Below are 23321 nucleotides of genomic sequence, written 5' to 3'. Positions count from 1 at the left end.
GGTTAAATGGCTTTGTGCCACTGATTTAACACCACAATTACATACCTAGTGACGCCCCTAATCAAACTGAAGTGACTTCAGCCTGGCGCAAAGGGGTTCTGGCCATCAAAACTGGCATCAAAGTGGGCACACAGACAATTTTCATTGATTTGAATAAGTAACTGGTGATTTTGAAAGGTTAAATGGCTTTGGGCCACTGATCTCACACCACATTTACATACCTAGTGATGCCACACATTAAATTCAGATCACTCCAGCCTGACCCAAACAGGTTCTGGGCATCAGAACTGGCATCAAAGCGGGGGGAAAAAAAACCCAGTTTTCATAGATTTGAATAAGTAACTGGTGTTTTTGAGGGATTAAATGGCTTTGGGCCACTGATATCTGACCATAAATGCAAACCTTCAGGATTGTCATTCACTTTGGTGCATCAAAATCCCCCTCTTAATTTTGTACAAATCTGCACAAGTCAAAATCTTCACAATAACCCCCTCATTTAAGACATACTGGAGTTACTTGACTTTGATGCCAGTTCTGATGCCCAGAACCAGGGCCGGTGCGAGCACTCGGCAAACCCGGTCAAATGCCGGGGCCCTGGGCTGCCGGGGGGGCCCACTCGCAGTGGCAGGACAAGTCACCGCTACTCGGGGGCCCGGTGCCCGCGCTGTCACCAACCCCCCCCCCCCGCTGAGGATCGCACTTTAAATTGTATCGGCATCGCGCTCCCTCTCTTATCATTCTCCCGCTGTGTCTGTCGGCTCTGACAGCTCAGCAGCGGAGGCGGTGACGTCAACACTGCACGCCTGCTGAGAGGTCAGAGCGACAGTAGTGGATGCGCTGAGGAGACCGGAGCAGCGAGGGAACAAGGAAAAGTGAGTCTGTATTAATGCTATATGGGTCTGCATTGTGCTATGTGGGGGCGGCTTAAAGGGAACCTGTCAGCAGAAATGTCCCCTAAAACCTAACAGATTCCCCCTCTGCAGCTCCTGGGCTGCATTCTAGAAAGGTCCCTGTTATTATTGTGCCCACTTTCTGACCAAAAAAAGTGTTTATAAAGTTGTACCTTTTTGGCTTCGGATTCGGTAAATCTGACACGGGGGCGGGCTGCCTGATGGCCGTTATTCTGCCCCCTGGTCCTGTATGCCGCCCCCACCGCTGATTTCCATACTTCTGGACGCCGCCCACTGCTCCAGCCATCCCCGCGCATGCCCAGTGCCAGTCTCACGGGACTGAGCACTGTGACTGCTGGTGACGTGTGCGCAGGCAAGTGATTATGGACGGGACTGTGACTCTTATCAGCAAGTACCCGCCCATAATCTCGTGAGCGCGCAAACCTCTCCAGCGGTCACACTGTGCTCAGTGTAGATGCTAGACTGTATGGGCTGCTTCCAGGGATGACGTCCCTTTGTCACGTGATAGTATTTTGAACACGCCCCTATCACGTGACAAAGGGACGTCATCCCTGGAAGCAGCCCATACAGTCTAGCATCTACACTGAGCACAGTGTGACGCTGGAGAGGTTTGCGCGCTCACGAGATTATGGGCGGGTACTTGCTGATAACAGTCACAGTCCCGTCCATAATCACTTGCCTGCGCACACGTCACCAGCAGTCACAGTGCTCAGTCCCGTGAGACTGGCACTGGGCATGCGCGGGGATGGCTGGAGCAGTGGGCGGCGTCCAGAAGTATGGAAATCAGCGATGGGGGCGGCATACAGGACCAGGGGGCAGAATAACGGCCATCAGGCAGCCCGGCCCCGTGTAAGATTTACCGAATCCGAAGCCAAAAAGGTACAACTTTATAAACACTTTTTTTTGGTCAGAAAGTGGGCACAATCATAACAGGGACCTTTCTAGAATGCAGCCCAGGAGCTGCAGAGGGGGAATCTGTTAGGTTTTAGGGGACATTTCTGCTGACAGGTTCCCTTTAATGTTATATGGGGGTTGCATAGTGCCATATGGAGGTTGCATAGTGCCATATGGGGGCTGTATGGTGCCGTATGGGGGCTGTATGGTGCCATATGGGGGCTGTATGGTGCCATATGGGGGCTGTATGGTGCCATATGGGGGCTGTATGGTGCCATACGGGGGCTGTATAGTGCCATATGGGGGTTGCATAGTGCAATATGGGGGCTGCATAATACTACATGGGGGCTACATAATACCATATGGAGGACTATGGGGACTTCATAACACCATATGGAGGAATATGGGGGTCTCCATACTACTATACCCCCAAGAGTTGTATGTCCCCTCCACCCCGTTACTGTATACCCCCTCAGCTATATGTCCCCCCCTACCCCAGTGCTGTATACCCCCAGAGCTGCATGTCACCCCCCCCACCTCAGAGCTGTTTGTCCCCCCCCACCCCAGAACCACTGCCCCCCTATAGAGCTGTATGCCCTACTCTTGAGCTGTATGCCCCTCCATTACTGTATACCCCTTTCCTCAGTAATGTGTATGTCCCCAGCCTCTCTTGTGATGTGTATATACAGCACTGTTAGTGTTCTCTATGTGCGGCCATGTCTGTTAGTGACGACCACCAATCAATGTGGCACAGACACATGCCCAGGAGGAGCTGGATGGAGACAAGTGGGGAGGTGAATGAGGCTGTTGCCGGCTTCCCAATATTAGAAGTGTGTGTGTGTGTGCATGTATGATGTGTATCTTTGTATGTCAGTGTATATGACTGTGTATAAATTTATGTCTGTTTATTTGTGTTTTTGTGAAGTTCTCTTTAAATATATTTGTGTACGTATGCCTGTATGTGTATGCATCTGTGGATGGGGCCCGCTGAGACAAAAACCTGGAGCCAGCCCTGCCCAGAGCCCATTTAGGCCAGGCTGAAGTGACATGAATTTGATGTGTGGCATCACTAGATATGTATTTATGGTGAGATATCAGTGGCCTAAAGCCATTTAACCCCTCAAAAACATTTGTTACTCATTCAAATCTGTGAAACCTGGCCATTTGCCCACTTTTGATGCCAGTTCTGATGCCCAGAGCCTGTTTGGGTCAGGCTGGAGTGATCTGAATTTAATGTGTGGCATCACTACGTATGTAAATGGGGTGTGAGATCCGTGGCCCAAAGCCATTTAACCCCTCAAAAAACACCAGTTACTTATTCAAATCTGTGAAAATTGGCTCTGTGCCCACTTTGATGCCAGTTCTGATGCCCAGAACCCCTTTGGGCCAGGCTGAAGTCACTTGAATTTGATGTGGGGCGTCACTAGATATGCATTTGTTGTGTTAAATCAGTGGGCCAAAGCCATTTAACCCTTTCACTAACATACTTTGATGCCCATTGTTTTGCCAGTTTTATCATTTTTGCAGCTGATTTTAAGTGTATTTATATTAGGGCACATCAGTGCATTGTATTTTATTATTGTGATGTGTTCTTTTTCTTGTTAACCCCTTCACGACCATGGACGGATCTTTCCGTCATGGATCGTGTCCCGGTAAGCCCCGCCCCCTGCCACGGGCAGGCGGCGTGGATCGGCACACATATCAGCTGTTTTCAACAGCTGACATGTGTGCCTACATGTTCCGAGTGGAATCGCATTCTACCCGGAACATTAACCCCTTACATCTCCCTGCCAAAGTCTGGCAGCGAGATCTATATGCGCGCGGCCATGTTTTTTACTCACCGCCGCCCCCTCCGGACGTCACGTGAGTGATCACGTGACGTTCGGTGGTTGCCATCGTAGCACAGGGTCATGTGATGACGCCTGCTGCTATGAAGTTTCACTTTCATTCTTCCTCGGCACGGAGCAGAGGAAAAAAGAAAGTGACTATTTCTGCTGTTTACAGCGGTATAGCTGTGATCAGCAGATAGCGATCAGGAATCGGATTGCTGATCGCTATAGCCCCCTAGGGGGACTAGTAAAATAAAATAAAAAAAGTTTTTTAAAAAATTAAAAAAAAAAAAACAAAACCTAAAAGTTCAAATCACCCCCCTTTCCCCCTATTGAAAATTAAAGGGTTAAAAAATAAATAAATATACACATTTGGTATCGCCGCGTTCAGAAATGCCCGATCTATCAAAATATAAAATCAATTAATTTGATTGGTAAACGGCGTAGCGGCAAAAAAATTCCAAACGCCAAAATTACGTTTTTTTGGTCGCCGCAAGTTTTACGCAAAATGCAATAACAGGCGATCAAAACGTAGCATCTGCGCAAAAATGCTACCATTAGAAACATCAGCTCGAGACGCAAAAAATAAGCAGTCACTGAGCCATAGAGCCCAAAAAATAAGAACGCTACGTGTTTCGGAAAATGGCGCAAAACGTGCGCCACTTTTATTGGACAAACTTGTGAATTTTTTTTAACCCCTTAGATACAAGTAAATCTATACATGTTTGGTGTCTACAAACTCGCACCGACCTCAGGCATCATACCTACACATCAGTTTTACCATATAGTGAACACCGTGAATAAAACATCCCAAAAACTATTGTGCCATCACACTTTTTTTGCAATTTTTCCACACTTGGAATTTTTTTGCTGCTTTCCAGTACACCATATGGTAAAACTTATGGTTTCATTTAAAAGTACAACTTGTCCCGCAAAAAACAAGCCATCATATGGCAAGATTGACGGAAAAATAAAAAAGTTACGGCTCTCGGAAGAAGGGGAGCAAAAAACAAAAACGCAAAATGGAAAGTGCCCCGGGGCTGAAGGGGTTAAACCTGTGAAACTGAAAATATTAAATTGCCGAATAAGGAACTGGACGAATAAGAAACCAACTTCAGCATCCTCTGAAAATGTACCTTTTCAATTTTGTGTGTCTTATGCTACTTTTCAAAAGCGGTGAGATACCGTAAGTAGGTGTAGACAGAGCTCCGGGGCATCCCTTGGATAGACAGGTTGATAATCTACTCCAATTTCTGACATCATTTATCATTATCATATGCCTGCTCATGTTGTCGTAAGGGGTGAACTGTAGCGACCATTGCAGAAAAACATTACTGGGTGGCAATCCAGATCATTATACATCTACTGGAGCAAAAATTACTCTTGGAGATCGGTGCCCCATTCTAATATGTTGTGCAACAAGGGGTAGTAGTTAAAATAAAGCAAAAACACCATAAATATAGTGACAAGGAACTGTCATGGCTGTCATTACTAGAGTCTCATCTAGCTTTCCTACACATGTGCAACGCTCTTCTGATGAGTGAGACTATGTGCACACAGTCATGTTGGAAAGGTTTCAGAGCGGAAAGTCCAACGTTTTTGAGATTTGGAGAGTTTCCACTCTGTTCGTTATGTTCATTCTCCAAAAAGTCCCAGGTGCACATAGACTTGTACAGTAATTCTTGCTAATTCCACTGTATAATTACTTACAGCAAATAAAGGGCAGCAGTTATAACCTGCCCAGGCCAAAGAACTAATGCACAACCAGGATGCACAAAGACCCCCAATAAAGTGGAGGCATCACAGGTTCAAAAGGAGCAAATCACTCTCACACACTTCCAATCAATAGAGGGGGTGATAGCTGGTTTGATAAAATTGCACACAAATGGCTTGTATAGGGCGCCGTTCACACATGTAGGTGCACAGTATCTAGCTAGCAACCTATTAGTTACGCCCGTCATATTCAACTAGGCAGCTGCCCAGTACTATCTAAGTGCACCATACTGGGACAGGGGCTCCAGTATACACAGCCTATATTAAGGGACCTGGCTGCATCCTGTATAAAATGTTAAGTCCACTGTATAACTAGGGACATTTGGGTTTTTTTCCGGTCTGTAGGAGATCTGAATAAGAACGCATATGACTGGTATTACTCCTAAAGCTTTTATACACCCCTTAGTGGACAACTCCAGGGTCTAGTCGTATGATGTACATTGTCTCAGAATATACATTTCTGCATTGACAGTACACGCCACGGATAACACTCGGATGGACCTAGCAATTCCAGGGGAGCAGTACTTCTATCTGAGAGCCCGGTCGGCAGCAGAACGACAACAGTGGCTTGTTGCATTGGGGTCTGCTAAAGCCTGTATAACAGACATCAGAACCAAGAAAGAGAAAGGTATGGGATTTTCTATAACGTATTACTATCACATTAATAAAAAAAAAAAAAAAAATATAATTTGCCTCTGTCTGTCTCTGTCTGTCTGTCTTGCTCCAAAATTGTGTCCTTACGGTGACACAAAGCTGATTGGCCGCTGGGCTCGCCATGGCCCCCCCCCCCCCGCACGGATTGGCTGCTCGCCTCGGCTCCGCCCCCCCACTGATTGGTCGCTCGACTCGGCCTGGCCCCGCCCTCCGCATGGATTGGCCACTCGCCCCGGCCCTCCGCACGCATCGCCAGACATAACCTTGCGCTGCTGGGATCGTGACGGAGCCGGTGAACGCTGGTAACCATTATACACATCGGGTAACTAGGTCCCTTAGTTACCCGATGTGTATCATAGTTACCAGTGTACACCGGCTCCGTCACGATCCCAGCAGCGCCAGACATAACCTTGCGATGCTGGGATCTTGACGGAGCCGGTGAACGCTGGTAACCATTATACACATCGGGTAACTAAGGTCCCTTAGTTACCCGAAGTGTATCATAGTTACCAGCGTACACCGGCTCCCGGTACACATGTGCAGGGAGCCGGCATTATACTCCTCTTCCCCCCAGGACTACTCCTCCTATTATAGTCCTCCTATTATACTCCTCTCTGAGTATAATAGGAGAACTATTATAGCATGGAGGATGGAGCACGATGGGGGGTGCGCAGCATGGGGGATGGAGCACGATGGGGGGTGCGCAGCATGGAGGATGGAGCACGATGGGGAGTGCGCAGCATGGGGGATGGAGCACGATGGGGGGTGCGCAGCATCGGGGATGGAGCACGATGGGGAATGCGCAGCATAGGGGATGGGGCACGATGGGGGGTGCGCAGCATGGGGGATGGAGCACGATGGGAGGTGCACACCTCCCCCCAACACACACACACACACACAACACACCACACACACACTGGGAACCACAAACACCGCCATACACAGACACCCACACACACAGACAACGCCGCACACACACAACACCCAACACACAAACACCGCGTCATACATAAATATACGCACATACCGCACAACACACACATTGCACAAAACATACCTCCCCCCAAAACACACCACACCCACACAAACCGCGCAACACACACACACAACGCTACAGACACACAGCGCTCCACAAACAACGCAACACACATACAACACCGCTCTCACCCCCCGCCACACCCAGACAACACCCAGAACATGTACAGCGCCCTACACAAACACTTGGTAACTACACACAACAACATATATATATATATATATATATATATATACTAGAAGGTGGCCCGATTCTACGCATCGGGTATTCTAGAATTTACGTATTGTGTGGTTCATGTATGATTTTTGTTTTTATATATATATATATGTATGTATGTATGTATGTGTGTATGTGTGTGTTTTTTTATATTTATGTCTAGAATTTTTAAAAGTTTGTTTTCTACTGGACTATTCTTTAAAGCGGTTTTTCCACAAACAGCGTTCATTTTACAGTTGATCTTAAAATGTGCCCCTGCTATATACTGTGTAATGGCAGTAACAGAAGGAAAGAGACAATCCGCTCACCCAGCTCAATGAGGACTCCAATGAGGGACAGGTGCATGGAAAGAAAGCCGGCCAGGCTGGGAACTCCAAGGCAAAAAAGAAATCCAGCATCCACGTCCAAAATACATAAAACTAGATTTTATTTGAATTCCATTAACATAGGGGGGTCACATCCAAGACATAAAAAATCCCCATGAGGACGGTAAGTTACAGATGGTACGCGTTTCTAGCTACTCGCTCTTAGTCCTAATCCAATCAATAAACTTGGATTAGGACTAAGAGCGAGTAGCTTGAAACGCGTACCATCTGTAACTTACCATCCTCATGGGGATTTTTTGTCTTGGATGTGACCCTCCCTATTTTAATGGAATTCAAATAAAATCTAGTTTTATGTATTTTGGACGTGGAGGCTGGATTTCTTTTTTGCCTCGTGTAGTGGCAGTGTCTGACCGTACAGGAACATGGTCTGATCATACCACATCTCCTGGGCCGGGGAGGAAGTAGTAAAGACCTTACAGCACAGTATCACAAATTATTCTTTCTGAGGTAAAATATTTTTTTAAAAACAGGCAGGGAAATGCTTTACTTCCAAAAAGAATCAGATATTATCCCATGCTGTAATGTCTGTATACTTTACTCCTAAACCCACCCCCCCCCTTCTGCTCAGGAGCTGTGGTATGATCAGACCATGTTCCTGTACGGTCAGACAAGGCCATTACACAGCACATAGCAGGGACATATATATAAGATTTTCTCAGCACAGAAACATATTTTTTAAACACATCCAATTGTATAAATTATTATTATTCTGAGATCTTTTGATTTCAAATTAACTTTGATGTTAACTTGGTTTGTGTGAAAACCCATTTAAGTGCTAAAATAACCAATTAAAAACCAAAAAACGCTTTTCCAGCAATGTTACGTTTCCCAACGCACACTCATGGGAAAAGGTTCAGTAGCCACTGATTAGCTGCAGCCCTCACAGTTCTCTTTCTGACAGAAGGCTGCAGCCCATCAGCCGCCATCAATGTGAGCATCGGGAGATGCAGCAATGACATTACAGGAACGGTGTCAGTTTGGGAGCATTTGTGTGTTTTTTTATTTTTGTTTTTTGAGAGGGGGGGAAGGGGGTAATTTAATAAATGGTTGTTTAGTAGTGGACAATCCCTTTAATGCATTGGTAAAGGCTGGAAAACTGAAATTACGTTCCAATTCTGTATATTTCTTTTGCCAGCTGGACAGCCCAGTGTCTTAGGTATTGAATGACTGAGCATTGGCAGGTAATATATAAATATATATGCCCTGTGGTATAGAACTAATTATTTACATATATATATATATATATATATATAGCAACCACACTATTAAGAAGAACCATTTTTTGATTATGAATGTCATCTGGAAACTGGGAGTAAGGCTAGTTTCACACTTGCATTGAACGGCATCCATTGCATTGCGTTGTGTGACGGATGCAACGGATGTGTTGCATATAGTGGCACAACGGATGCATCGGATGCTGCAAAACAACGCAATTCGTTTTTTGTGTTTTTTTTTTTTTTACAGTTTTACCGTTGGCAGACTATTGTGAACGATCAGCTGATCGCTAACAGTAGTCCGCCGCCGGGTGATCAGCCGATCACTCACAGTAGCCGGCCGTCGGGTGATCAGCCGATCACTCGCAGTAGCCGGCCGCCAGGTGATCAGCTGATCGTTCGGTCGCCGACAATGTGCGGGGAGCGGGGGGCGAAGTGGGTGGAGCCGAGCAGGGCCATGGCTGAGGACGTCAGTGCCGCGGGGACTGCATCGCTGGGGGACAGGTGTGAGAGTGTGAGTATACATACGGAGTGCGGGGAGGGGGCGGAGCCGAGCGGGGAAGTGTTGGGCTCCCGGCACACTTAACCAGGGTTCCTTGGTTACCCGATGTGTACCCTGGTTACGGGTGGAGGGAGCCAGAGAGAGCATGTGCAGTGAAATCAAAAAAACGTTACATGCTGCGTTCCTTCCGCCCGACGCAGCGTCAAAATAACGACGCTGTGTCGTCCGGTGGATGCAACGCTGACACTTGCGTTACAGTGCGTCATCCATCCACACACACACGCGCGCGCACACGCACACGCACGCACACACACACTGAGCGAGCACGCACACACACCGGCGCATACACACACACACACACACACACACACACACACACACTGAGCACATATACACACATAGCAGACACACATGGATACACCGAGTGCATACACATCGGGTAACTATGGAAACCGCGTTGCATAGTTACCCGATGTGTACTATGGTTACTAGCTTACCCCGGCTCCCTGCCCATTCAGATCGTTGGTCTCCCACTGTCAACCACGCCGATGCATGCTGCACAGCAGGAGACCAACGAGCAAAAAATGAACCATCATTATTCAAGACTTGCTGATTATATTATTATTCAATCTGCTAACCTACATACACATTGTAGACTACCCGATACGTTCGAATCGGGCCACCTTCTAGTATATAATAAAATGTTTACAAAAACATGAAGGGTGTACTCACTTTTGTGAAATACTGTATTTTTCGTGTATTACTTGACACACTGGAGAGGCGCAGGATTTTCACCGGCTGCCGCATATGTCGGCTGTCACATCTGTTGAACTGCAGATTATACATTTTTAATCAGCAGCTTAAATCTCTGAATTGGTGACCTGCCACCTCCTCCAATCCTGTGACTCAGACAGGATAATAAACCGTAGTAACACATCATTCTGTAGCTGGTTGTGCTGTATTTGATTATGTTGTCTCTGTGTTTCACAGTGTACAATAAAAAACTGATGATATGGCCCTGGGATTTAAAAAAGACAGCCATACTTACCAATTTAAAATGTCCACTCTTAGAGTCCAGCACATCCATTAGTAAAATAAAATCGATGCTTTATTCAATCTTTAAAAGCTGCCAAGGAGATAAGACCACATCATCATCATAATCATCAAAAATATATACATGTCCCAGATAACAGGGATTATGCATTTTGGGAATATTACTCTTATTCATAACCACAAGGGGTATATCCATGAAACGCGTAAACCCTGTATCCTGGACCCAGTATTGGGTCCCCTGTGGGTCCCTCGTTTATGGAGCAGGCTCAGAAGCTGTTCAGTATTTTTTTTTTTAGGTTTTTTTTACCTCCAGTATTTTTAAGCTAAAATGTGGCATGGGTAAATAATAAAAGTGTTGCCCATGTATTTTTATTATCCATTTCCTCTGATTGTTCCACTCCCTCCTGGTTTTCATTTACAAATATTGATGTAAAAAATTGACCTAATGCTCAGTGTGCACATGGCCTTACATGACCGGCATCTGCCTTTAGACCAGAGCTTGCTTCCATTGCTGCTGTTTAATACACTTATGCCGGTAAAAGATGATACAAAATATAAAGTCATATCTAGTTTCGCTGTGTCTGTAATAGTCCAATCTTTTAAAATGTAACAATAATTAACGGAACTGGTAATTGCCCAAAAGAGAAATAATAACACTTAGAATTTCAGAATTCTTTTTTTCGGCTGTGACACTTTCCAAAAGCAATCAGAACATTGTATGTGCTCCAGAATGATATTTACACAAACTTCAGGTAATCATGCAAATAACAAGCCCTCACACAGCTACATCTGCTGAAAAAAAAATGTTACCGGTCTCAATGCAGAAGTGGCTTTTGTTTGCTCTATTTACAGCTACCGCAGACAGAGAGCTGAAGAAGCGAGGACACATGCGCCACCCTCTCAGCCGTAAGGGTACCTTCACACTTAGCGATGCAGCAGCGATCCGACCAGCGATCTGACCTGGTCAGGATCGCTGCTGCATCGCTACATGGTCGCTGGTGAGCTGTCAAACAGGCAGATCTCACCAGTGAACAGTCCCCAGCCAGCAGCGACGTGCAAGCGACGCTGCGCTTGCACGGAGCCGCCGTCTGGAAGCTGCGGAGACTGGTAACTAAGGTAAACATCGGGTATGGTTACCCGATGTTTACATTAGTTACCAGCGCACACCGCTTAGCTGTGTGTGCAGGGAGCAGGGAGCCGCGCACACTGAGCGCTGGCTCCTTGCTCTCCTAGCTACAGTACACATCGGGTTAATTAACCCGATGTGTAATGCAGCTACATGTGCAGAGAGCAGGGAGCCGCGCACACTGCTTAGCGCTGGCTCCTTGCTCTCCTAGCTGCTGTACACATCGGGTTAATTAACCCGATGTGTACAGCAGCTACATGTGCAGAGAGCCGGAGCCGGCAGCACAGGCAGCGTGAGAGCGGCGGAGGCTGGTAACTAAGGTAAATATCAGGTAACCACCTTGGTTACCCGATGTTTATCTTGGATACAGCTTACCTCAGCTGTCAGACGCCGGCTCCTGCTCCCTGCTCGCTTCATTTGTCGCTCTCTCGCTGTCACACACAGCGATCTGTGTGTCACAGTGGGAGAGCGCCTTAAGACTAGAATATCAGTCTTCACAAAGATGGTGCCGAAGATGAGCGCCGTGCGCAGGCGCCAACTCTGACACTATCTAAGTGACAAAGATGAATAGTAAGTTACATAAGCTTAGAGAACAGAGAGGGAGGAACAGTCAGGGGGCGGGAATCTGTATGAATACTCTGTTGCAATTTTCACTCAAGAAGCTGACTATTTTTTAAAGTTCACTTTCTTGGATTTGAAAACCTAAACATCCGAGCTGACCACTAATGGTATGTAGATAATATGCCTGATAGTGCCTGTACTGCACTGGCTTTAGGTTATATACGAAAATCCTGATGATTGGTTCCCTTTAAACAGACGGGTGAATGAGATCTTGGGCCTCGCTTCCATTTGTATACAAATTGGGCATGTGAATGCACTCACACCAATGTTATTCAATGAAGCAATTTTCATCTGTGCCTTTTTCCTCAGCTGTAATAGGCCTGAGGAAAGTGTCGCAGCACTCTGCGTAAGACCCTCAGATCTGACGTAGTCCTGCGCTTCCCATGATGTTCTGTTGATTAAAGGCTATGGAGGCTCGTTCTGAGGCTCCATAGACTATTAACAGCAGCCACTCCGAGCTCACGCTGCACTCCGAGACCTGGCGACTGGGATACACGGTGACGTAACTGATATAGCTATCCCTTTTATATAGTATGTCTTCATTAATTAATTATGACAACTACATAGCTTAAAATTACACACTGGTATACAGTATGTAAGAAATGTTAAAAATGCTTAGCCTACTGATTGCATATACCTGTCATACAGATGCTGGGCGAGAAACCAACCCCCCCCCCCCCTGCAAAATTGCATAGCACTTGCATTATGTGTTCAATAACATTCACTCGTCCCACTGTTCTGAATAAGAATCAAAGCAATTTATTTATTTTCAATTGGGAGCGATGCCTTAAGGCCCCGTCACACACAGATAAATCTTTGGCAGATCTGTGGTTGCAGTGAAATCATGGATATATTGTTCCATTTGTACACAGCCACAAACCTGGCACTGATTGTCCACAATTTCTCTGCAACCACAGATCTGCCGCTGATTTATCTCTCTGTGTGACAGGGCCTTTAGTCTTAAATTGAAGGACAGAGCTGTGGAAGTTCCATCCTGTCTCTGCTATATCCACATGCAAAAATTCGCAGCTTAAATACTATATATTATTATTATAGTTATAAAAAAAAAATAAAAAAATTTGGGGGCATTCTTATTTACCACTTTCATGGTTGTGTTATATAATTATTGCATTTATATGAGGTTGCAGCAGTTTCTGGGATCAGTGTATTTTTGACCATCTGTAATCTAATCAATATCAGATGAGTGGGGTCCGATGCGCACACGATCCGATCAGCTGATATCGGAATCTGCAGCTGGAACACCATTATATTCATTATATTGTGACCAATCTTAGGTACTGCACCTTATTGCTTATTTACCGGCTTTTTTTTTTTATCTACAGAGTTTAGTGACGGCACAGAAACTCTTAAAACGAAGATGTCTGAATTAAGGCTGTACTGTGATATTTTGGTCCAGCAAGTGAATAAGACGAAAGACGCCTCTGTTATCGGTACAGCTGAATCTCAGGTAGGGGAATTTGGACCGAGCTTATTTAATTTGCTCAAGGAAATTGAGTAGAGGAAGTTTACTATCAGTCTCATTAAAAGGCAGCAGTAAATTTGCTCTACGTAACTGCTGTACGAGAAATCTCATTGACCCGTCTCACAGATGAGCCATGTCATGTGCCGTCATTGTCAAAGTGCGCAGTATCCAACTATTCACACTATTTACAAGGGAGATCTTCAGATCATTCAAGGGTTGCCATGAGATCCTCAATCCTCTTCTTAAAGAGGTTCTGCATTAGTTTGTGTACGAGGGGCTGCTGATAAGTCTTTGGCTTTGGGATCGTTTTTTGTTTCTATGGTAATGAATGTAACATCATATGAAAGTCTTATGTGTCTAATATATGTTTTCAAAATTTTGTGTTTGTTGCTTATGGCAACAGTGTTCTACGCACGCTGGAAAACAAAATGGCGGCGTCTAATGCGATATTCACAACAACTGAGAACAGAGCGGTGATAAAATTCTTGTTTCTGCAAGGAAAGTCCGAGAAGGATATTAATGGTGATATGTCGCAGACATTGGGGGATCAATGCCCTTCATATTCCATAGTTAAGATCTGGGTTGCCAAATTTAAAACTGGCCACTTCAGCACCAATGATGAGGAACAACCTGGACGACCGAGAGTGGTGGTTGTTCCGGAGATCATCGATGCTGTGCACAACCTCATACTGGAGAATCAACAGATTTCAGCTAAAGCAATAGCAGACAGCATGGGCATTTCCCGTGAACGTGTTTTGTCAGTATCTATGAACATTTGGACGTAAGGAAGCTATCTACAAAGTGGGTCCCCAAATGTTTGATCAGAGAGGCATGCAAGTGAAAACTTCACGGTCCATTTGTCAGCATGTCCAGACTGATAAGAACTTCCTGGATCGACTGGTCACTATGGATGGGACCTGGATTTATTTGTATGATCCTGAAAACGAGGAGCAGTCAAAAGAATGGAGGCACAGTGGTTCTCCTCATCCAAAGAAGTTCAGGGTGCAAATATCAGGTGATGGCTTCTGTGTTCTTGGGTAAGGAGGGCGTGCTGCTAGTGGACTACCTTCAAAAGGGTTCCACCATCAATGCAAGGTATTGCATGTATTGTTCCTGCAAGACAATGTCTCCGCTCACACTGCACAAGCGACCACGGCAAAACTGGCAGAGCTGGGCTTCCAGCTGGTTGACCACCCACCTTATTCACCAGATCTAGCCCCCTCTGACTATAATCTATTTCCAAACCCGAAGAAACACCTCAAGGGTACCAAATTTAACACCATTGCTGATGCCATGGCAGCTTCGGATGCCTGGTTTGAGGCACAACCAAAATCCTTCTTTTTGCTAGGCTTACAGAACTTGGAATACCAATGTAAGAAGTGTGTTGACATTAGTGGAGAGTATGTGGAATAAATGTAAAGTTTCATCATCCTATCTCGTTTCTTTCTGGGTAAAGCCAAGGACTTACCAGTAGCCCCTCGTAATTAAAGCATAATTAATTTATTGTAAGGGACAGCCACTAATAATGACAGGACTCCTTAATGTTCATGCTTAATTGCTCACATTTAGAGTATTTTTGTTGCCTGGATATCTGTTTTTAAGTGACATCATGGTACCTAGAGACAGAGATCAATGTATATAATGACATGATAGTGACTTCCTGATGTATAACGGCCTCTTGGGGTATATATTGGCCTCTTGGGGTAGATATTAGCCTCCTTCCTGGTGTATAATGGTCTCAGAATAGTAATGTCCTGGTATATACTGGCCTCGTGGTATATACTGGCCTCGTGGTATATACTGGCCTCATGATCATATCCTCCTTGTATATAATGGCTTCATTATATATAATGGCCTTATGATATATAGTGACCTCATGATAGTGACCTCCATGGTATATAATGGCCTCATAGTATATAAAGGCCTCATGATAGTGGCCTCATGATAGGGACCTCGTGGTATATAATGGCCTCATGATGGTGACCTCATGGTATATAATGGCCTCATGATGGTGACCTCATGGTATATAATGGCCTCATGATGGTGACCTCATGGTATAATATAGCTTCATGGTATATAATGGCCTCTAGATAGTGACTTCATGCTACATAATGGCCTCGCGGTATATAAATATTTATGAACAACCGCTTGTAACAGGAGATGTGATTTTGCTGTTCTATTAGGAAGAACTTGATATGGGAGCTCTTTTAAAGTCGACGTGCAATACGTTCCTGAAAACCCTGGAGGAGTGTATGCAGATTGCCAATCACACCTTCACGTCTCGCCTGATGTACTCCACTCCCCCAGGATCTCCACATCTCTCTGTTCTTAGACCGAACAAGGTAATGTTTGCCAACGAACACACCCGCATTAGCGATATGCTGCATGGATGACCTCAAGGTCACATCGGCTTACCTCTGTGCAGATTTTTATACTCTGATTGCATGTTATACCTCTGTGTGTAGAAATAGCAAAGGAGGAAAACGCTTCTTTAAAAGAAAAGCTTCCTAATCCCGCTCTATTGACCTCCATATCCTCTAATATTGAGCTTGTAAATAATTTGCTCCTGTTTGTCCTAACCATTAGAATATCTGGATTCATCTTGCATGCCAAATGGCTTCTCAAGGGGTTGAAAATGTTAACGTGCACCCTGATGACCGCTGCAGACAGTGATGTGACCTGATGATATGAATCCAGCAAAGTAGGGAATTTAATCCATGGCTGGAGCGTCTGTTAATGCTCAAGCACGGTTCTTGTCAAACTGCTGTTTACTGAATTTAGGCAATGAGGATGCTGGTGGTGGTTGGGAATTGTGCTCCCTCATTCTAGTATTTGGTGTGGTCCCAGAGTTTTCCCCCCTATGCTGCGGATAGTTGGTAAATGCCAGTTGGGGCAATTCCGCTTTAACATTTTCTATATCCTTCTTGATGAATTGACCTCACCTTCTAGTTATTGTAGAAGTTCATAACTATTCTCCAATAAATAAGATTAATCGGGTTCAAGGTGCTGACCAGGCAATTTTTTTTTTTTTTAGTTGCGTCGATCTGCCGTGTCCAGTCTGAATTCTGCACAAAGGTAAGTGCACATAAAATAATTACCAGCATTGATAATTTTAGAAATGTTAGGTTTTAAGTTTCTCATTTTCAGACTCATTAAATGAGCCAGATGTAACCTGATGTTGATGAGTTCTGGTTTCCATCTTACTCTGGATTCCGTTATCCCCCCCCCACCCTTTTTTTTTTTTTCTCTTCTCTCTTTCTCTAAAGGTGGAGTCAGTGTTTGTTCGTGAAGGGTGCATCTCTGTAGATTTTCTTAGGTTTTCTGGTAGGCTGCTTTCACACTTGCGTTGTTTTGCATCAGCCACAATCCGTCAACTTGAGGAATTACGATATCCTGCAAAATATTTAGCAGGAATCCGTTTTTTCCCCCATTAGGCTTCTATTGGCGACGGATTGTGACAGATGGCCCTGCGTTGCATCCGCCGCGTGACGGATCAGTCATTTACTGACTCACCGTCAGAGGGGGGAGCAACGCTGAATGTAACGTTTTTGTGTGCGGCGGATTGTTTTTTTACAGTAAGCATGCGCACAGTAAAAAAACATGATCTACTGTAAATTCAGTTCCAGCGGCCGGAATTATCAGCTGATCGCCCGGCGGTCGCCTTTTGCGAATGATCACCTGATCGGCCGTCTTTTGAAGCCAGCCGGTCAGCTGATTGCTCACAAAAGCTAGCTGCCGGTAAAACAGTTAAAAAAAAAAAAAAAAAAAAAAAAAAAAGCAATGGATTGTGGGGGTTTTTTTGTGTTGTTTGTTGTTTAGTTTTTTTTTGTTCTGTTTTTTGTTTTGCAGCATAAGTCACATCAGTTGTACCACTATCTGTTGCATCAGTCACACAACTGATTGTGACGGATGCAAAACAAGGCAAGTGTGAAAGCAGCCTTACTTGCAGAATGACTTGTAGGCTGTCAGTCCATCGGAGCAGCGTCCTCTCCCCTTTGTACCAATCCCACTGTTATTTTGTTCTTTGTAGTTTATATCCTGTATTATGTATGTAAACATTTTTTTTGACGTGTGCAGCACCATGGAATCAATGGTGCTCTAAAAATAATGATGATTTTAGCAGAGCAGTTATTTCTGAAAGGATATGAATCACATTTCCAAGTTTTGTTGTTTTTCTTGAGATCATGCGATATCTACAGGGGTATAATTACTTTCTCATATGACATAAATTTTATATTTCATGATGGGAGTCTGCCATATTATGTATGTACTCGTGTTCTATACTTTGCTGCCATCTCATTATTTCAAATCTTTTAGGAAAATTGAGCTGAATAATAACCTTGAAAACAAGGAGACCAATCACTACAATCATTCCAGAGTTGAGAATATTAGTGCACTTTGCATGGAAGTTTCCAAGACTGTGTCTGTGCCTTCCCCGGAGAATGAAAAATCAAACGATTCAGGAGGTAATAAAACATCTGTCAGACTCTGCTCAAACTATCTTTCAGGAGGCCAAAATGTGCTTAACCCCTTAACGACCGTGGGCCGTAAAATTACGTCCTAGCGGTCATAATGTTACTGCCCGCGGTCTTCTGGCGGCAGCATGCCGCGATCGGCACACATCTCAGCTGATTTTCACAGCTGAGATGTGTGCCTGCTAGGCACGAGCAGAATCGTTATCTGCTCGTGCCGTTTAACCCCTTAAATGGCGCTGTCAATATGTGACAGCGCCATTATAAGCGCGATCGCGGTAAACTTTTACTTACCGCCCGATACCGGAAGTCACGTGATGCGATCACGTGACTTCTGTTGGTTGTCATGGTAGCACAGGGTCATGTGATGACTCCTGTACTACACATGAATTGCTTTCACTTTCGCTGTGCCAGCGGCACAGCAAAAGAGAGAGAGAGCGTATCTGCTGTTTACAGCTGTAGAGCGGTGATCAGCAGATAGTGCAGAACGATCGGATTGCTGATTGCAATAGCCCCCTAGGGGGACTAGTAAAATAAAAAAAAAGTTAAAAAAAAGTTTTAAAAAATTAAAAAAAAAAAAACCTAAGTTCAAATCACCCCCCATTCGCCCCATTGAAAATTAAAGGGTTAAAAAAATAAAAAATATACACACATTTTGGTATCGCCGCGTTCAGAAACGCCCGATCTATCAAAATATAAAATGAATTAATCTGATCAGTATACGGCGTAGCGGCAAAAAAATTCCAAACGCCAAAACGACGTTTTTTTGTCGCCACAACTTTTGCGCAAAATGCTATGAGGCTATCAAAACGTAGCATCTGCGCAAAAATGGTACCGTTAAAAACGTCAGCTCGAGACGCAAAAAATAAGCAGTCACTGAGCCATAAATCCCGAAAAATGAGAATGCTACGGGTCACGGAATATGGCGTAAAACGTGCGCCACTTTTTTCGGTCAAACTTCCGATTTTTATTTTTTTTTTAACCCCTTATATAAAAGTAAACCTATACATGTTTGGTGTCTACGAACTCACACTGACCTGAGGCATCACACCCACACATCAGTTTTACCATATAGTGAACACAGTGAATAAAATATCTCAAAAAACAATAGTGCTATCGCATTTTTTTCTTGCATTTCTTTGTCGCTCTATTGGGAGACCCAGACAATTGGGTGTATAGGCTATGCCTCCGGAGGCCGCACAAAGTATTACACTCAAAAGTGTTAAGCCCCTCCCCTTCTGCCTATACACCCCCCGTGCTCCCACGGGCTCCTCAGTTTTTTTGCTTTGTGCGAAGGAGGCAGACCTGCACACATAGCTTCACAGATTGGTCAGCAGCAGCTGCTGACCATGTCGGATGGAAGAAAAGTGGGCCCATATAGGGCCCCCAGCATGCTCCCTTCTCGCCCCACTCTTGTCGGCGGTGTTGTTAAGGTTGAGGTATCCATTGCGGGTACGGAGGCTGGAGCCCACATGCTGTTTTCCTTCCCCATCCCCCTCAGGGCTCTGGGCGAAGTGGGATCCTATCGGTCTCCAGGCACTGAGACCGTGCTTCATCCACAACTCCTGTGGAGCCTGCTGGATAGGAGCCGGGTACCGTTCAGGGACATGGCCCTGCTACTTGAAGGTACTCTGTATCCCTGTGGGGACCGTGCACGGCAACACCTCAGCTTTGCTGGGTGTGCTAGTGCACCGGGGACCGCGGCGCTGACCGGGTTAAACTGTGCCATTACACACTCAGCGTCGCTGAGTGTGTTTATATGTAGGGGCTACCGCGCTAACCGCCGCTGCCATGGGAAACCGCGGCGCGGCTGGGACTTGTAGTTCGCCGGGGACTTCGGCGCCGGCCGCGCTTTTACGGCGGCCAAGCTTATACTCGAGTCCCCGGCTTTCTTGCGGCCTAGTTTCCTTTTCTCCCGCCCTCAGCCCTGACAGGCAGGGGAAGGGCGGGACGCTGCACGGAACGAGCAGCACTGAGGGCTGGAGTATGATTTGCATACTCCACCCCCCTCACTGTGCACAGTGTGAGCACCAGTTCCCAGACTTTCTCGGCCACGCCCACGGCTCCCTCCTCTCGTCAGGACGCCGCAGCCATTCCTGTCAGCTCCTCCGACGCTGCAGAGAGGGACAAACCCTGGGAGACCCAGACACGGTCTCTGGTGGCCTCACAACCGCTTTAGGCGGGTGGTAAGCAGCACCTGTTGGTGCTAGCCCCATGGTGCTGTAGTGTATTGATACATTATTTGTTTATAGTATATTCTTTACACTGTATGAGCACAGTTCATTCTGGCTATATACCCTATTGTGTTGCTCAGGGAAAACAATAGCATGGCGCCCACAAAAGGCAGGGGTGCCAAAACACAGGCTTATTATGCTGCCTGCGCCGCTTGTACGACCCAGCTGCCGGCAGGTTCCACTGACCCTCATTGTGTGCAATATTCGGCCCCTGTGGCACTTCTTCAGCCAGAGCCTCTGCTAAGAGGGGCCCAGGGGGAGCCACCTGTTGACGCTGTTCAGGTGACAGGGACGGAGTTTGCAAAACTCTCTGAGACTATGGCTAAGATACTAGAAGCCTTGCAGTCCAGGCCGGTATCTCAGCAAAGGGACTCTGTTGAATCATTGTTCCCTGGCCCCCCTCAGTTGGACCAACAATGTCCTCCCGGGGTATCTCATACATCCCAGGCTGAGGGTTCTGACTTAGACCCCAGTCCCAGACCGACTAAGCGGGCTCGCTTAGAATTTCCCTCGACATCATATTGTTCAGGGTCTCAGCGGGGGGAATCTCTGGTTGATGATGCGGAGACAGCTGATCAGGATTCTGATCCTGAGGGCGCTCTCGATCTTAATACTCCAGATGGGGACGCCATAGTGAACGATCTTATTGCGTCCATCAATCAAATGCTGGATATTTCTCCCTCAGCTCCTCCGGCGGAGGAGTCAGCTTCTCAGCAGGAGAAATTCCGTTTCAGGTTCCCCAAGCGTACACAGAGTATGTTTCTAGACCACTCTGATTTCAGAGAGGCAGTCCAGAATCACCATGCTTGTCCAGATAAGCGTTTTTCGAAGCGCATGAAGGATACACGTTATCCTTTTCCCCCTGACGTGGTTAAAGGTTGGACTCAGTGTCCCAAAGTGGATCCTCCAATCTCCAGACTGGCGGCTAGATCCATACTTGCAGTGGAAGATGGGGCCTCGCTCAAAGATGCCACTGACAGGCAGATGGAGCTCTGGTTGAAATCCATCTATGAAGCTATCGGAGCTTCTTTTGCCCCAGCATTCGCGGCCGTATGGGCGCTACAAGCTATCTCAGCAGGTCAAGCGCAAATTGAAGCAGCCACGGGCACGTCCGCACCACAAGTGGCATCCATTACCACCCAGACATCGGCATTTGCGTCTTACGCTATTAATGCTGTCCTGGACTCTGTGAGCCGTACGGCGGTTGCAGCCGCCAATTCGGTGGTACTCCGCAGGGCCTTGTGGCTACGGGAATGGAAGGCAGATTCTGCTTCCAAAAAGCGCTTAACCAGTTTGCCAATTTCTGGCGACAGGCTGTTTGGCGAGCGTTTGGATGAAATCATCAAACCATCCAAGGGAAAGGATACATCCTTACCCCAGACCAAACAGAACATACCCCAACAGAGGAGAGGGCAGTCGAGGTTTCGGTCCTTTCGGGGCGCGGGCAGGTCCCAATTCTCCTCGTCCAAAAGGTCTCAGAAAGAACAAGGGAACTCTGATGCATGGCGGTCTAAGTCACGTCCTAAAAAGACCACCGGAGGCGCCGCTAACAAGGCGGCTTCCTCATGACTTTCGACCTCCTCTAGCAGCATCCTCGGTCGGTGGCAGGCTCTCCCGCTTTTGCGACACCTGGCTGCCACAAATAAAAGACCGCTGGGTGAGAGACATTCTGTCTCACGGTTACAAGATAGAGTTCACCTCTCGTCCCCCGACTCGATTCTTCAGGTCGTCCCCGCCTCCCGAGCGAGCCGAGGCTCTTCTGCAGGCGCTGCGCACTCTGAAGGCAGAAGGAGTGGTGATCCCTGTTCCTCTCCAGCAACAGAACCACGGTTTTTACTCCAACTTGTTTGTGGTCCCAAAGAAGGACTGGTCTTTCCGCCCGGTCCTGGACCTGAAACTGCTCAACAAACACGTAAAAACCAGACGGTTCAGGATGGAATCCCTCCGCTCCGTCATCGCCTCAATGTCCCAAGGAGATTTCCTTGCATCGATAGATATCAAGGATGCTTATCTCCACGTACCGATTGCTCCAGAGCACCAGCGCTTCTTGCGCTTCGCCATAGGAAACGAACACCTGCAATTCGTGGCACTGCCGTTCGGCCTGGCAACAGCCCCACGGGTTTTTACCAAGGTTATGGCTACTGTAGTAGCGCTCCTGCACTCGCAGGGTCACTCGGTGATCCCGTACTTGGACGATCTGCTGATCAAGGCACCCTCTCAAGAGGCATGCCAACGCAGCCTCGACGCTACCCTGGAGACTCTCCAGGGTTTCGGGTGGATCATCAATTTTCCAAAGTCAAATCTGACACCGGCCCAATCGCTGACATATCTTGGCATGGAGTTTCATACCCTCTCAGCGATAGTGAAGCTTCCGCTGATCAAGCAGCAGTCACTACAGAAAGGGGTACAATCTCTCCTTCAAGGCCAGTCACACCCCTTGAGGCGCCTCATGCACTTCCTGGGGAAGATGGTGGCAGCAATGGAGGCAGTCCCTTTCGCGCAGTTTCACCTGCGTCCCCTTCAATGGGACATCCTACGCAAATGGGACAGGAAACCGACGTCCCTCGACAGGACCGTCTCCCTCTCTCAGGCGACCAAAGCTTCCCTTCGGTGGTGGCTTCTTCCCACTTCATTATCGAAGGGGAAATCCTTCCTACCCCCATCCTGGGAAGTAGTCACGACGGACGCGAGTCTGTCAGGGTGGGGAGCGGTTTTTCTCCACCACAGGGCTCAGGGTACGTGGACCCAGCAAGAGTCCTCGCTTCAGATCAATGTTCTGGAAATACGGGCAGTGTATCTTGCCCTGAAAGCGTTCCAGCAGTGGCTGGAGGGCAAGCAGATCCGAATTCAGTCGGACAATTCCACAGCGGTGGCATACATCAACCACCAAGGCGGCACACGCAGCCGGCAAGCCTTC

At 46.6% G+C, this 23321-nt stretch overlaps 1 protein-coding gene across 1 annotated transcript in view; it reads left to right on the top strand.

Moving 5' to 3' along the window:
• Positions 1-23321, top strand: part of PLEKHA8 (pleckstrin homology domain containing A8) — a 101748-nt gene that overhangs the window by 29880 nt on the left and 48547 nt on the right. The window contains exons 3-7 of the mRNA XM_075315314.1: positions 5880-6035; positions 13559-13683; positions 15882-16040; positions 16733-16773; positions 18016-18164. Coding sequence (XP_075171429.1) covers positions 5880-6035; positions 13559-13683; positions 15882-16040; positions 16733-16773; positions 18016-18164 — 630 coding nt within the window. The remainder of the gene's footprint in view (positions 1-5879; positions 6036-13558; positions 13684-15881; positions 16041-16732; positions 16774-18015; positions 18165-23321) is intronic.

Source organism: Anomaloglossus baeobatrachus, chromosome 6 (genome assembly GCF_048569485.1).
Source record: "Anomaloglossus baeobatrachus isolate aAnoBae1 chromosome 6, aAnoBae1.hap1, whole genome shotgun sequence".
NCBI lineage: Eukaryota > Metazoa > Chordata > Amphibia > Anura > Aromobatidae > Anomaloglossus > Anomaloglossus baeobatrachus.
The sequence above is the reverse complement of the archived record's forward strand: the minus strand, read 5'-3'. Positions and strand labels throughout refer to the sequence as shown.